This window comes from Adiantum capillus-veneris, chromosome 21 (assembly GCF_014529385.1).
Source record: "Adiantum capillus-veneris isolate H3 chromosome 21, ASM1452938v2, whole genome shotgun sequence".
NCBI classification, from domain to species: Eukaryota; Viridiplantae; Streptophyta; class Polypodiopsida; order Polypodiales; family Pteridaceae; genus Adiantum; species Adiantum capillus-veneris.
This window is the reverse complement of record NC_140951.1, coordinates 39,969,085-39,984,896: the sequence shown is the minus strand read 5'-3', so window position 1 is coordinate 39,984,896 and position 15,812 is coordinate 39,969,085. Positions and strand designations below refer to the sequence as shown.

Here is a 15,812-nt window from a genome sequence, read left to right as displayed (position 1 = left end):
GCGCGTGCTAGACCAATGGATATTTAAGATGGAGGTCTACATGTCCAATACGGACTTGGTGGAAAGTAAGAAAGTTGCATTGGCCAGTTCATTATTAAAAGATACAGCGTTCCTGTGGTGGCAATATAGAGTTGCTGACGGTAAACGCACTCCTTCATGGAACAAATTTCGACGCTCCATTCGCAAAGCATTTGAGCCTGCGAATGCGGATTTTCATGCCCGGTTTGCTCTCCGCCACCTGAACCAGACATGTTCCTTGGCCACGTATATCACAGAGTTCCAAAGGCTAACTCTAGAGATAGAGACCGTCAGTTCATCGGATAAACTACACAATTTTATCGACGGACTAGAACCCAACCTGAAGAATGATGTGCAAAAGTTTAACCCAACTACACTGGATGCTACCATTGATTATGTCGAATGGCTTGGAGACAATAGCCGTCAAACACGGACCTCATTTATGGGCAATCAGTCTTCAACCAGTGGCCGCTTTTCTCAACGTGGTCGCCCAAGCAACTTTAATCCTACTCAACGCTCACTACATCAGTCTTCATCAGAATCCATCAGAATCCTTCAAGGGAATTTTCCAGTGCATTTAGCCTATTTTCCTTATTTTTGACATTTTTCACTTATTATTTTTAAGTGACTTTTGTTGGAAAGTAGGTAGGGCAAATTGAGTAAGTTTGTATATAAGCAAACCTAAACTAGCACTAATTGGCAGAAGAGGCAGCAAGAGAACTCGCTCAACAGGCAACTTCTCAGCAAAACTAGCGTTTTTGCTCCACAGCAACCACCTAGCGTTTTTGGACCAGATCAGCCAGCGCTTTGCACTTACAGATTCCGGCAACAGCAGAACATCAGATCAGCCTAGCGTTTTGCATTTGCAAGACAACCGGCGACGGATTTGCAGATTTTCAGCCCTAGTGTTTTTGCATCTGCATCACACCCTAGCATTTTGCAGATTCTCCGCAACGGAACCTCAAGAAACCAGCGTTTTCAGTTTTCAGCCCTTAGACACCGCAAATCAAGTCTCGAACCTCGCAGATCTCACTTTCCGCAGCAGTTCCTCGCCACACGGTCAGTTTCCGTGAAGTTCACAGTTTCAGCCCGGAAAACACAGATTCCAGCATCTCCGTTTTCAGCGCGTCCTCGTTGCACCGTCGTCATCGCCGTCATCACCGACATAGAGTCAGAATTCGGCAGATAAAGATTTGCAGATTTCAATCATTAGCATTTTCAGATTTCAGCCCGCCGTCTCGTCGTCGTCCTCATTGTCGTCGACATCGTCGGCAAGTCCAAGCATTGTAGAGATTTGTGCAATCATAAGTAGACCGCTCTCGCTATAGAGAGTGGGGCCTTCGGAGGAGGGTTTTACAACGTCTCTGGTGTCGTATTCTCTTCTCTATCTCTCAGTCTCATGCACTTCCATTCACTATGTCCATTCACTTTGTTTGTGTCCATTGCACTCTCTCACTAAAGGAACGGAAGGCTCTCCCTTCCGTAAGTAAAAGGAACCTTGAGCACAGTTCGGAGCACTCATCTTGAGCAAAGTTCAAACATTCATTCCGCTGCACCTAACATTGGTATGAGAGCTTTGGCAGTGTTCTGTATCACTCAAGGAAAGAACCACAAGAGCCACAAATTTTTTTTGCTTGTTGAGGTCGCACAAACCCAAGTTAGCTTGGGCGTGTCGATTCCTAATCGTGTTTTTGAAGCGTGACAGGAAGCCCAAGAAAGAAGGGCTTGTCCAGCCTCCCATTGTGCCTCTTTTCACTCATTGAGAGCGGACCGTGCACTTAGCGGCCGGCCAATCGACGTGAGGTGGGAAAAAGCAACCTTGGTGCGAGCGCAAGGCCGCCAAGGGGTGCGCCCGCGGAAAAGAGTAGAACTCGGGTGAAGAGAAGATCCTTCTCTAACACAGATTGCAAGCGAAAGAAGAACCTCAAGAACCTCAAGACCAGAAAACAAGAACCCACGACTTCAGTGGATGGTCATCACTCGAAGAGGAATGGATACTTCGCTTGGAGGTGATGAGCATGAGAGAGGCGAAGAAGAATTTTCCTCACCAGAAGGTTTTTCCGACCCTCCCCCTTCCCCATCTACGCCAAGGATTGCACTAACTCCTATGGAGGAGTTGAAGCAGTTGTTTATGGAAAGAAAGTTAGAACGCAAAGAAAGAGAAGCAGAAAGAAAGGCCTACGAAGAAACAATGGCAACCATAGATCGTGACTACGAAGAAAGCGTGGCAGCCATAGAGCGTAAGTACGACTTGGAAGCCAAAGAAATTCAAGCCAAATTGGATCGCGAGAACAACGAAAGACAAGCAACATTTGATCACGAGAGCAAAGAAAGACAAGAACAGAGCGACCAACACATGAAAAATTCTTGCGACTCTTTTCTATTGTGCAGGTGCAGTTTGCACAGAACCAGGAAAGGAGACTCACTCAGTCTCTTCTTCTCCAAAGCATGACACACAGGATTTGCATGATGATTTGAATGACAATGATGAGCATGATGATTTGCATTATCAAGATGTGATTTCTCACAAGCATGATGAGTTGCATGAAGATGATGTGATTGTTCACAAGGATGATGTGTTAGTTGATACTTTCTCTGGTGAAGCTAACCTCATTGCAGATTCGATCAATCACGAAGAACCGATCTTGGCTCTTGAGTCGAGGTCCACAGAACCCCCACAGGAAGATTCGATCAAACACGAAGAACCGATCTTGGCTCTTGAGCCTAGGTCCAAAGAGCCCTCACAGGAAGTACTATGTGTTCGCATGATTAGTCAACACGCATTGATCGAGTGTTTCATTCGTGATCATTTCCTATATTTTCGTCAGCGTCTTTATGTGATTCCTTTTCCTAGGTATGACATATTGTACGTTGAGCACGTTTCACTCATGAATGAGCACGAATGTATGCGGATTGTTCATGAAAAGCTGAAAAGTATGTAAGGAAGTCACATTCCATGTCTCTTCCTTGGCATGACACAGTTGTAGAAAGAGCACATGAAAGTATGAGCACCAAGCATGGGCATTTCCGTTGTGAATTGCCACAATTGATTGCTCTAGATCAAAAGAGAGATTTGATCTCATTGTTTGCGTGTGTGTGGTGAACGGTTTAGCACTCCGTCTCTTTGTTCATCTAGATTGCATGCACAGTCTTTGAGGAAGACATGATTTTTTCCACTCACATTACATGGAATAGGTATGTTCATGGTTTTGTGTTGGAAATGGTTTCACGAATTTTAAGCCATGGAGATTCTTGAAGAAGAAAGAAGCATGACTCTAGACGAAGTTGAAGCATTGAAGGAGCCACAGAAGACTGTCGCTTTCGGCGCAGCCCAAAGACGCAAGCGTTGCAGACCTTTCTTAAGTTCAAGTACCGCACGACCCACACATCAGAGTGGGCCGACGAAGAGTCCCTTCCAGGATTCCGGATGCTATTGGCGATCTCCCTCGATGCCATACAGTTCGGTACCAGTATCTCACTTTGAAAAGGAGGGGATGTCATGTGACACATCCAACCCTATGTGTCCGTGGACGAGCTACAGTATGACCAGGGTTCAATTCAGTCAAGTCAGTCTAGAATAGGAAGTAATCTGACACTTTTGTGAGTCTGTTCGCAGACCATGCATATTCAGACACTTAGTATAGATGCATATCCTCTGGTTGCACACAGCATGATCATAAGCATTCCCATCAGAATCCTTCAGGGGAATTTTCCAGAGCATTTAGCCTATTTTCCATATTTTTGACATTTTTCACTTATTATTTTTAAGTGACTTTTGTTGGAAAGTAGGTAGGGCAAATTGAGTAAGTTTGTATATAAGCAAACCTAGACTAGCCATAGTTGGCAGAAGAGGTAGCAAGAGCACTCGCTCAACAGGCAACTTCTCAGCAGAACCCCAAGCCCTAGCGTTTTTGCTCCACAGCAACCACCTAGCGTTTTTGGACCAGATCAGCCAGCGATTTGCACTTGCAGATTCTAGCGACAACAGAACATCAGATCAGCCTAGCGTTTTGCATTTGCAAGACAACCGGCAACAGATTTGCAAATTTTCAGCCCTAGCGTTTTTGCATCTGCATCACACCCTAGCGTTTTGCAAATTCTCCGCGACAACGGAACCTCAAGAAACCCGAGCGTTTTCAGTTTTCAGCCCTTAGACAACACAGATCAAGTCCAGAACCTCGCAGGTCTCACTTTCCGCAACAGTTCCTCGCCGCACGGTCAGTTTCCGCGAAGTTTACAATTTCAGCCCGGAAAACGCAGATTTCAGCATCTGCATTTTCAGTGCGTCATCGTTGCATCGTCGTCATCGCCGTCGTCACCGACATAGAGTCAGAATTCAGCAGATAAAGATTTGCAGATTTCAGCCATTAGCATTTTCAGATTTCAGCCCGTCTCGTCGTCGTCGACATCGTCGGCAAGTCCAAGAATTGTAGAGATTTGTCCAATCATAAGTAGACCGCTCTCACCATAGAGAGTGGGGCCTTCGGAGGAGGGTTTTACGTCTCTGGTGTCGTATTCTCTTCTCTATCTCTCAGTCTCATGCACTTCCATTCACTATGTCCATTCACTTTGTTTGTGTCCATTGCACTCTCTCACTAAAGGAACGGAAGGCTCTCCCTTCTGTAAGTAAAAGGAACCTTGAGCACAGTTCGGAGCACTCATCTTGAGCAAAGTTCAAACATTCAATCTGCTGCACCTTACAAGGGTGCTCATATTGATGCATATAGTTCTCACAGCGCCGATTGGGGTGCCTAAGGGAAACATAGCTGAGATGCAAACGACTTCGACGACAGGAGTTGGACGAGATCGACGAGAGATCTTGCGGCCTCAGAAGAGGAGATCCATGCCCCATAGATTCAAAGATCCTTATGGATATCTTGAGGATGACAAAGATGAGAAGGAAGACGATGAGAACGTCGACAGGTTTCCTCCAGCTTTTGGTATATCTTTTAGAAAAAAACCGAGCCAAATTTTGCGGCCAACAATGTATAATGACTTGGAGCCTAGAAGGGAAAACAGATTTCAATCGAAATGACCAACACTCATTGCTGCTTCACACTCTGCACTCGTGCTTTTGGGTGTGAAGTGCCTCCTCTAAGAACTCATATATAGCCTCTACCCTCAACACAGTTAAAACTGAAGCAATTCCCCAAAAGCCTTGGCATTTTCAAACCACACACACACACACTCTTTAAAGCAAAAACTGATTGTAAAACAAGCCGAAGAAATTGCTTTTCATATCTTGCTTTTCAGGAAGAAGCAAACTGTCTATGCTTTTCCAGGAAAAGTAAAAAGTGAGGGCTTTTTGGGGAAAAGCAGAAACATGTGCTTCTTGGGAAAAAGCAGCCATCTGAATTATTGGAATTGTGTGCTTGCTCGTTTATTTTAGGGAGGCTTGTACGGCCACTTCCCCTCGGCATTAGCGGACCAATGGAAAGCCTCAGTTACAGTATTACAAGACCAGTCACACTTAGCCAAAAGATGCTCCCAACTCACATCAACAAACAAGATCAATGGTAAGCAAAAAGCAAGATCAATGGTAAGCAAAAAGCAACTATCAGTATCCAGCCTTTGGATGGAGCCAGCACAGCCTGGAAACTAAGAATGAGTCATCCCTCTTCCTTCTTTCTTGATTGAACACAACTTATCTCAAGTATACCAGTCAGTTTACATCCTCTTGATATTGACGAAGTATGAGGATCTTCAATGCACAACACGAGCAGAGAATTGAGCCCCTTTATGGACAACGTAAAAACAAGCTTACTGGTTGAAAATCACAATAAAGCTTTTACAACTAGTAACACAGTGAGAAATTCAAGCTAAAGATTCGGAAATGAAACTCACCATGCCAAGTCCTTCTGTGCATGGACCACCAACAAAGGTGAGAATCCTTCCACCACTGCCTGGTACACAAGCACCTAGCAAACCTGCAGCAGCTTTAAGAGCAGCACCAGTGCAACGAGTGGCTCTTTTGTCTGCCTGGACAGGCCAAGGGTCCCCTTGCAACTCATCTAAGACCTTGACAAAAACCAATTCCCTTAGAATTGGATTAAGTAGCTGCAGAGTCCAGAAAAATAAGTATGTTAACTTACAGAATTGAAAGAAAATTCACATTCTGCTGCTGGCACGAGAAATCTACTAATGTTTTTTGCTGATACTCCATCATGAACTCCTGCAATCACTCCTATGGGCCTTACTCCCTTGTGAACTCCATCAACAAGTCCAAGAGAATCAATGATTTCCTCTTTTGTCACATCTTTGGATCCTCTAAAGACATAAGATTTTGAAACTTCAGAAAACCCCAATTCATGCACATGGATCAAAGTACCAAATGTTATGAGCCCAACAAGAGCATGCGCAGGTAGTAGATCAATTGCTTGGGTCAGAGCCCATTTGAGAAATCCTAATTCCTCCTCAATGACGCAGGTATCTACAAGAAACAGGAAAACTGGTGGTGAGACGGAAGTGTCTGAAGGTGCATACTCCACTGTTGTGCACTGTGGGTGCAGCTCAGCTGGTAAGTTCGTCTCTGAGATGGCACTGTAGGACTCTGGAAAATAATTGCGCTGAAAACAGAACGGGCAAGACCATATCTTAGCAACGAAATCCACCCTGCAATAAGGGTTAAGCAGTGACCGACAAGATTTGCAGCGAAGGGGACCATATGGCAGGACAAGCAAATGTGGTGATGAATGCAAAGGTTGATAAGAAACCGCCATGGGTATCACACATTTTGCCGCCTCTGTGTTACTTCCAGGCCATAAGTTCCAAGTCATTCTAACCCCATCATTTGCCTCTGCCTCTAAAAAATCTGCCATGTCGCTTGGACAAGTCCTGTGAGCTATGAAGAGTCACGAACTGCCATAAACAACGGGAAATGCATGCAAGCTAGAATAATTCAGCTGATGCATATGGCAAATCAGTATGTGGATTAGAAGCTGATGTAGAGCAACACTTTCCGATCAAGCAAACAGCAAGTCTTGATTGGAAACATGAGCAAACGCACCAACACCAACCATGCATCTGTGTCCGAATTATAGTTTCTCATAGCTCTGACAAGAGATGGCAATGCTGGCTAGTCAAATATGTTGATGTCTTCCTCTAATTCAATGGTCAGACATCAGCGCCTTGCAAGAAGTGCGCTTTTCTTCTTTTCTAAGCAAGGAAACCATAGCTGAAATTTTCAAGATGATATAGTCTGCAACAGCTACCATGACCTGTTCCGCGAACCATCACTGGAAAACCTGCAGCAGAAGCAATTGAGAAAACCTACAAACATTTCTGGCTTTAAACGACAATTGTCGTAGAATTTAGGTGAGTATCAAGGTTCTAATGCCTGTCCTAGCCGTTAGCAAGGAAAAGTCCCCTGGTTGGGATGGGATGCCGGTGGAATTCTATATAGAATTTTGGGACGATCTCAAACAAGGCTGGCCAATAAAGCCATTGTCGAAGGGTCGTTGGAGAGAAGTGTAAAGAGAGGGCTTATCAAACCCATCCCCAAACAGATCTGTTGCTCTCAACTGAAACACTGGCTCCCTAAAACGATGATGTCTGTGGCCTACAAAATTATTGCTAAAGCTGTAGCCCTCAGACTAGCCCCCTTACTAAACAAGAACATCTCTCCCCATCAACATGGGTTCATCAAAGGAAGGTCCATTTAAGATAACATCTTGGCAGCAATGGTGGGCATCGAGTACGCAACTGTCACAAAGCAAGAGTGTGTATTGCTACAGTTGGACCTGGATAAAGCTTATGACAGAATAACATGGACATATATAGAAGCCATCATGGAAGCTCTAGGCTTTGGGCCGAGCCTTTATCGTCTAGTAAGTGTACTGGGAGTTGGAAGCCAGTCAGAGCTCCTATTCAACGATAGAGTTGTGGGCTCTTTTGAGGTCAAAAGGTCTATTAAGCAGGGATATCCTCTGGTCCCCCTACTTTTCTTCATAGGATCATATCCTTTAATCACGAAGCTCGAAGCTAGTGCGGAACGAGGGGAGTTGCAAGGCCTGGCTTTGCCAGGAAATAGCCAACTCCTAGCAAAACTTTTTGCAGATGATTCTCTCCTCTTCTTGAAGGTGTGCCCCCAGGTCATCAGGAAAGCTCTGGAGATTGTATAAATATTCTCAGTAGCTTCGGGGTCCCATTGTAATATAGAGAAGTCAAGGCTGATCTCCCTATCGAAAAATGACTCATTTGACCCTTCTGACTGGTCGGGGGAGATTGTCACAAAAGGGAATATCTTCAGACATCTAGGAGCCCCCTTGGGGGTGGACGTAACTCACAAGCAAAGATTTGAGTGGGTGCTTGAAAAAGTCAAAACAAAAATGAGTAGGTGGGAGCATGCTCTTCTCCCATTCCCAAGTCGGATAAAAGTGATAAATGCCTTTATGATTCCTTGTGGGAGTCTTTGGGAAGTTTCCAAGCTTGCAACTTAGTCTCAGAGCCAGTTAACCAAGCCTACCTGACACTTGGTGGGTAGAGGAACTGAACTTGCCAATGCAGAGACTGAGTGCTCCTTCAGATGCTAATAGCAAGGCTGGTCGATTTTCAGCCTGTAGGAGTCTATTTAAGGGCCAGTGCACACACACACATACACATATGCTCATACACACACACACACCGTGCATACACACATACCTACACACACTGGGAAGTGTTGCCAGTTCACACACCTTTTGAAGGAGAAGTAAGGAGGGAGGTGCTGTCGAATTCTCGCCTCAAGAAGCTCGATTAGATCAGAGAATCGAGAAGATTATCAGCCCTTAATCACGGTAACCTCGGTTTAATTAATGCTTTCTGCAAATCCTTTTCATTACCACCTAAATTTCTCATATATTATGCTTATTCCTAGTCGTAATTCTCTATAATTACTCCCTAAATTCTCTTTAATCATATTCTATTAAGTAATCATCATTCTAAAGCTGAATTATCAATCATTCATCATCCTCGATTAATGATTATTGCATGATTAACAGAATCTTCTCTCTTTAGGTAGCATAGTGATTAATCGATAAGCCGGTAACTGTGTAGATTGATGAAAATCACTTTTTTATTAACATTGTAGCTAATTTAGACCCATTCTCTTATGCATTAAGATGTAATTAAAGAATAATTAATCCGTCGTTAAGTCTCTAAGAGTTGACTTTTCTCACACCTATGCATGCGGTGAATCTGCACCATCTAATTGCTAGGAAAGAGATTAATCATACTTAATTCATCTCTCTGGTAATTCCATTAGTGAAATCCTATTATTCTTAATCATGTAAGCCGGGTAATTATCTTTAGAGCCGGTTCCCATAGGATTATGTGTCGTCCTTAATGATTGTTATATGAAAAATCTAGACCTCTCATATAGGAGGGATTAATTAATGTCGCTAATCTATTTATCGGATTGTTATGACGCTTGCGAACCTTAGTTTTTTCTCCAAGCTAATTATTTAAAGTAGTGAGAAATGGCTCCGGTTAAGAGGACTCGCTTTGGTGGAGCCCACGACCACGAGGCAAGAACGAGCAAGGTGAACGGAAAGGGAAAAGCTCCCATGGAGGAATAAATACCGGCCATCTCACAGGCCATTGACGAAGAAATGGAAGAGGTAGGTCATAATTTTATTTAAGTCGTTTGAATCAACATTGCATACGTTTAGTTAGGAATGAACATATCCCCAAACATGTTGGAGAAATCCGACAGAAACCTCGGCATTGAATTCATTGTACATTAAATTCTAAAGTAGGAAGGAAATGATTGATGGGTATGCTGTTTGCAAGAGGAAAGAATGTCTGCTAGGGAAAATTTAGCTCGGCATGTTCATTTTATTTCCAATGTTGAATCATTCCTGACCCCCCTACAGATCACAGGGGGCAGAGTTCTTCGTTAAGGGCTCTTGAATCCACGACTTGCTTTTTATGCGGTGGATACCCACGACTTGCTTTCTATGCGATGGGAACCCACGTCTTGCTTTCTATGCGGTGGGAGTGTCCATGACGTGCTTTCTATGCGGTGGACATACCTAGTTGTATGGGCAGCTAGGCGACAACGGGAGGAGTGAACTCTCGCTGGAGGGGGGATGTTGTACCTCCAGAACATTGGAATTTTAATGAATAAGTTTGAGTAGAATTTTTACTAGAATACTGTCTTGGTGTTGTTTGCAATACTGGTTGAAAGGTTGTCTTAACGAACAATGTGATTCGGAATTAAACAAAGAATCTTTATGTTGAACAACCTTTGTGGTAGTAATTAGATCACACAAGGAAGTGTGAGTGTGGGGGTGGAAAGTGGGGGCTTGGCTCAGGTTGCCAATGCCTACGAGATGGGTGGTCCCGATTGGTCGGGAACTCTTTGTTCCCATTGTGCTTACTTCGATATTAGTAATACTCATTGCCCCTAGAGCGGTGAAATCTCAAGAGTACGTGCCTCTGAAACATGGGGAAAAAGGCACTCGAGGTTTCTCTCCTCTTGGAAGGTGGGTCTTAGGATCGCTACATAGGTTAAATCACGCTTCCCCTGCGAGGTGGAGCTAGATCTCCTTGCTAGTAGGCTCGAACTCAATTCACTTTGTGATGAGAGATCGTCCGCTAGATGAACCTAGACCACTTTGTTTGCTTCCGCTATAGATCTAGTGGCCACCAGGTTTACCATCAGATCCGTTGTTGAGACGATAGGGTGGGGACCTCACATTCTAGTTACCCAGTACCAACTGAACAGCTTGGAGGTCTTGCTGGTCCACAAAGTGAGGAAAGAGCTTGACAATATAGTGATGCCTATCTGTGATTCGGAGTTTGTTTGACTGGAATGCCTTGAAATGGCCAAGAAGCAGTCTCTTTTGGAAACCCCATCCTAAAGACATCTACCAGACAATGATGCATAAGAAGAATTGGTCTAGCCTCCTTAACAAGATATGGAAAAAACAATGGCTGGAGGAAAGGAGGGAGCAAGTAATGGAGAACATCTGGAATCCAAAGGTTCCGCAGCACATGAAGATATTTTTGTGGAAGGTAATTTGGGGTGCTCTACCGACGGGGGTGAAGATTCAGGAAAGAGGGATTGGGTCAGATCGATGCTTGGGATGCAGGTTGGCTAGTGAAGATCTGGCTCACCTCTTCATGGATTGCCCAACTATCAAAGGCCTCGCAGGGAAAATATGTAAGTGGATCCAAAGAACATGGAAAATTGGTTTTTACAAGACTGATCTTTTCCTTGGAGGGAAGAATTTAGGTGGTCCTGACATCTCATCAGCACTCAAATCATCAGGTACGTCTTCTTACATAATGTATAGTAGACAAGGAACCCCCGTGTGTCTGAAGGAGGTCTTGAGGTGGCAAGCTTCGCAGAAATTATACAAGAAAGCAAAGTGCTAATATGGATGCTTGGATGCAAGCAACACTCGGAGGATTGGTCTAGGACTACTTGGGCTTTGTTGACAGCAGAGGGCATGCCTAGGAGGGGGGAAAATCTTGGCTATCGGTAATTAAAAGATCTCAGAAGAACATGATAAGGGACCCTATGTATCAAGGATAAGGGGGGGAGTTGGGTGGGATGGCTGCCCTGATAGCCGTTGTAATTATGGTCCCTGGTTGACGTCATGGCTCAACACGAGCATGGCAAGACCTTGTAATTATTTGGGTTGATAAATATAATTCACTCACAATTGTGAGTTTTGCTAAAATAAATTTTATTTTTTTTAAAGGATGGAAGTTCAAAACCTTACTCTAGTCTCTCAACCGTTCTCATAGTGGTTTCGTACAGTCCCGTACGTTTTGTACGCATACAATGATGTGCGGTACTAAACGAACTAAAATTTTTTATGATGTACGATGACGTTATGTACGTTAAAATTAAAAAAAACAATTAATTCTCAAGTTTAAGGCTTAGGCCTTAAAGAAACTTGACATTTGTATAGATTACAAGTTACAATACTACAATGTAAAAAGTCAAGACTCAAAGACTAAAGAGAATGAGCATTACATAAACCAAAATGACCATTGAAATTTGATAAGTAGAGAGTCCAGACTGAAGATGATACAAAAAAGTGGGGGGACAAAGTGGCAAGGGCTACAAAGTACTCAAAAAGTGGCACACCATAACAAAGAGACTAAATTGTAAAGTCTAAAGTAACTAGTTTAAGAGCTTCTAGTAACTAGTCACTAGTGCTCTCATCGTCTTCCTCATCTTCCTCTTCTGAGCCTTGCTCATCAACATCATCCTCTTCCTCACAAGAGTTGAAGGATGACGGCTCATAATCTCCATCACTAATGAGGTTGCCTTCATCATCATACTCTGGCTCTCTAGGCTCTCTATTCTCCATAGTGATGGCCACCACACAAGAGCCGCTTCCGGAGCCTCGCCGCACATAGGTCCTAGGAGCCTCCGTGGGTGTTGTTGATGCTCTGCCTCTACCTCTTGTAGCCCTAGCACCTCTACCTCTTGTAGCCGATGTAACTCCATGGATGACGACGTCCTTGCATGATCGTGTGCGAGAAACCCGGCGATCAATCTCCTCAAGCTCCAAGTAGAGCTCGCGAAATATCATTTGCTCCTCAGGGTCTTGCTCTTTGTTGACACTCTTTAAAGTGTCAATCGTAAGTGTGAGCTCATCCACGTTGACCTATTTGACATTTACAACATTGGACAATGAAAACATAGTAGTATATTCAAACTAATTAAAGACTAGAGTATAGAAAATGGAGTGAGTTGTGATTATAATTTATAATTTATATATGTCGAGCCATAAGCATCTCATGCATAGAGCGCAACATGCGTAAATTGGAGCGACAATAGATAAGTCGCTCTAATTGCTTCGTCGAGATCTTGTTTCGGATTTTTGTGTGGATGAGGGAGTATGCGGACCAATTCCACTCACATGCTCCCGATGAGCAATCCTAAAACACACCAAGAGAGGCATAAGCTATAAGAGACTATAGTTGAAGAGATTAAGCACAAAATGTAAAAGTTTAAGGCTTGCCGCTTACTTGGCCAAGAACCCTCAAAGCAAGTCTTTTGAGAGTGGGCAATTGATAGCCAAAGCTCTCCCACCAAAATAGAGGCTTCACCGAGGATTGTCACTTCCAACACAAGTTGGAAGTGAATGCGGTGCCTCGTTGGTCGCTATAGTTGATTACCTCTTGGAGAAATGTTCCAATGTTCTCTTCTTTTAGCACCTTAAAGAGGTAATTGTTGCGCTCCTCAATAAGCTCTTGATTTGCAAAGAGTTCCAGCTTCTTGTAAGCCGGATGCAAGAGAGCCGCAAAGTAATGGATAGGTCTCTTTATCCAATCCCACCGCTTTTTGATTAGGAGGAGAATGTAGTCTCTCTTGGGAGAGTCCTCGAGGTAATCACTACAAGAAGAGAGAGGAAATGTACTAAGTAGAGAAACAATCATGTAGAGTCTAGATACATAGAGAATGTATTATCATTTATGTAATAATAAATATGTAGTTATACCGTGTTCCATCGGTAGCCCCATCTAGGATTGTAGACTTCTCAATCTCCTTGTAAGCTTCCTCCATGAAGTGCCATAGAAGCCCAATAGTTGCCCCCTCCATGTCGGTCATATGGAGAGCCTTGTACAAGGGCAAGATCGCAATGACAAGACCCTTAATTTCTTGCAAAAACTCCTCCCGCAAGCAAAGCCGTTGGATGGCTTTTGCATCTTGTTGTGAAGCGGCGGACTCTCCATTCATCCATTCCTTAAACTCATCGGAGACCATGGTCTTTTGTATTTTGTTTTGCACATCATAGAGCCGCTCCAGAAGTATCCACATAGCGGCAAAGCGAGTGGCTGATGGCTTCTTCAACTCAAGGTCGGAGTAGGTGCGGTAAATTACAAGCACCCTCACTTTGCCATTGATGATGGAGAGTGCTCGGTTGAGGATATCTTTCACCCAACCTAGCTCCCCTATGTCTTCAAAGAGAAGGTCAAGGCAATGAGAGGCACATGGAGTCCATACTATGGATGGAAATTCCTTCTCTAGCCTCTTACTCATTGCCTTGCAATTTTAAGCATTGTCGATAATCACTTGCACGACATGCTCCGCACCAACCTACACAAGAAGCATTTGTCACAAAAAGAGTTAAAACATAGGACTCAATTGCTCAAGACATAAAGGCTTGATTTATAGTTTTACCTCAAGAATGGCTTGACGGATGTGCTTCCAAATGAATGCCCTGGTCACTTTCTTCCCTCTCGAACCCGCATCCACCGCCCGTAAGAAGTACGTGCCAAGAGGACAAGAAACAAAAATGTTGATGATGCCCCTCTTCTTGCGGTCGCTCCATCCATCGAAGAGAATAGAGCATCCATAATTTGCCCAAGCCGCACGTACGGACTCAAGTGACTTGTCAATCCTTGCCTCTCTTCATCAAGCTTCTTTGTTCTCATGTCGTGGTATGACACACCCGTCCACCCTTCGCATGGACCAACCACCGCAATTGCTATGATCATCCTCTTCCATCACTCCAACTGAAGAATGTTGAAGGAGGGATTGCATTCAATCACCGTGCGGGCAATCTCTATTTCCAAGATTCTTTGTCTCTCCTTGAGGAAAGACAAGGGGTCGGAGCATCCACCCACCGATTTAGCAAGAGAAGCTTGCTTTTCCATCTTCAAAGGCCGGCCACCATCACTTGAAGACCCCTTGAACTTCTTGGACTTCTTGGAGATGGCACCACCATCACATGAGGCCGCGGTGGCACCGGTAGCCATGGACATAGTTGGAGAGGCCTCTTCCTCCGAATCGGAGCTATCAACATCTGGTGACACGAACTCATCCGAGGTGACTCTACCCTTGCGTGTCTTCAATGGAAGATACTTTCTCTTGCATTCTGCAAGGATATCTTCGGGGATATTAGGACATGGGCCCGCTTGTCCTCCCATCTTTGTCAAGTGGATGATGAGACAGATGATGGAAGAGGTCATACCTTTTGGGCAATATTTGCCCCACCACTTGCAAGTGTTTTGCATACCCCCCACCCGCTCAAAATATCGGCAATGCTTCTCAAAGGCTGCATGGAGAGGAGGCGGCATTATGCAGTATGTAGCTAGTAGCTACTAGTATGATGTATGATGTATTAATAGATTAGAGAGAGAGAGAGAGAGAGAGAGAGAGGGAGAGAGGGCATTTGGAAGGATGTGGTGGGGGTGGGAGAAGGAGAGACCCAAGGGAGAGAAGATGGAGACTCGAGAGCTTGAGCCTTGTCACTTGAGAGCTTCAATGGAAGCACATGGATGATGAGAGCATTGAGAGGCTTAGGGCTAGAGCTTGTACAATGTAACTTGTAGGTTATGTTGGAGAACAAGGGGGAGGAGTTGCTTAAATAGGAAGAGGAAGAGCTTAGAGCATGGGAGAGCGAGAGCAATGATCATGAGGCATTATGCACATTGCATTTAATGCATGTGAGAGGGAGAGCATGGAAATGGCCCATGGGCATTGGCACATGGTTGCAAAGCGGCTCCAAAACGGCTCCTAAAACGGCTCCCTGTAAACGTTCAAAAACTGCCAACGGTCATAAACGGATGTAAAATTTTGTCGTACGAAACGGATAGCACGGGACGGAACCGGTCGAACGGAACGAAATGTTCCGTACGACGTACAACAACTACCCTGGCCGTTCTAAGGTTTCTACAAAGAGCTTAGTAGGCGGAAGGGTAATTTAAGTCCTCAAAGGCATTGCTCTTTCGTCAAAACACACTTACACTTGGTCTAGAGCGTTTGAACTAAATTAAACACACTCTAGAAAGCCTCAAGCTAGATTTGTTACCACTCTCACCCATCCTAAGGTTTCCTGCAAAGATCT

At 44.3% G+C, this 15,812-nt stretch overlaps 1 protein-coding gene across 1 annotated transcript in view; it reads right to left on the bottom strand.

The window, feature by feature from the left end:
* The window catches only part of LOC147430824 (protein transport protein SEC23 F-like), a 31,195-nt gene extending 23,771 nt beyond the window's left edge, over positions 1-7,424 (bottom strand). Inside the window, exons 1-2 of the mRNA XM_086493374.1 lie at positions 6,111-7,424; positions 5,863-6,036 (exon numbers count right to left, since the gene is read on the bottom strand). Of these exons, the coding sequence (XP_086349500.1) occupies positions 5,863-6,036; positions 6,111-6,836 (900 nt within the window). The 5' untranslated portion in view covers positions 6,837-7,424. The remainder of the gene's footprint in view (positions 1-5,862; positions 6,037-6,110) is intronic.
* Between the last annotated feature and the right edge of the window lie 8,388 nt (positions 7,425-15,812).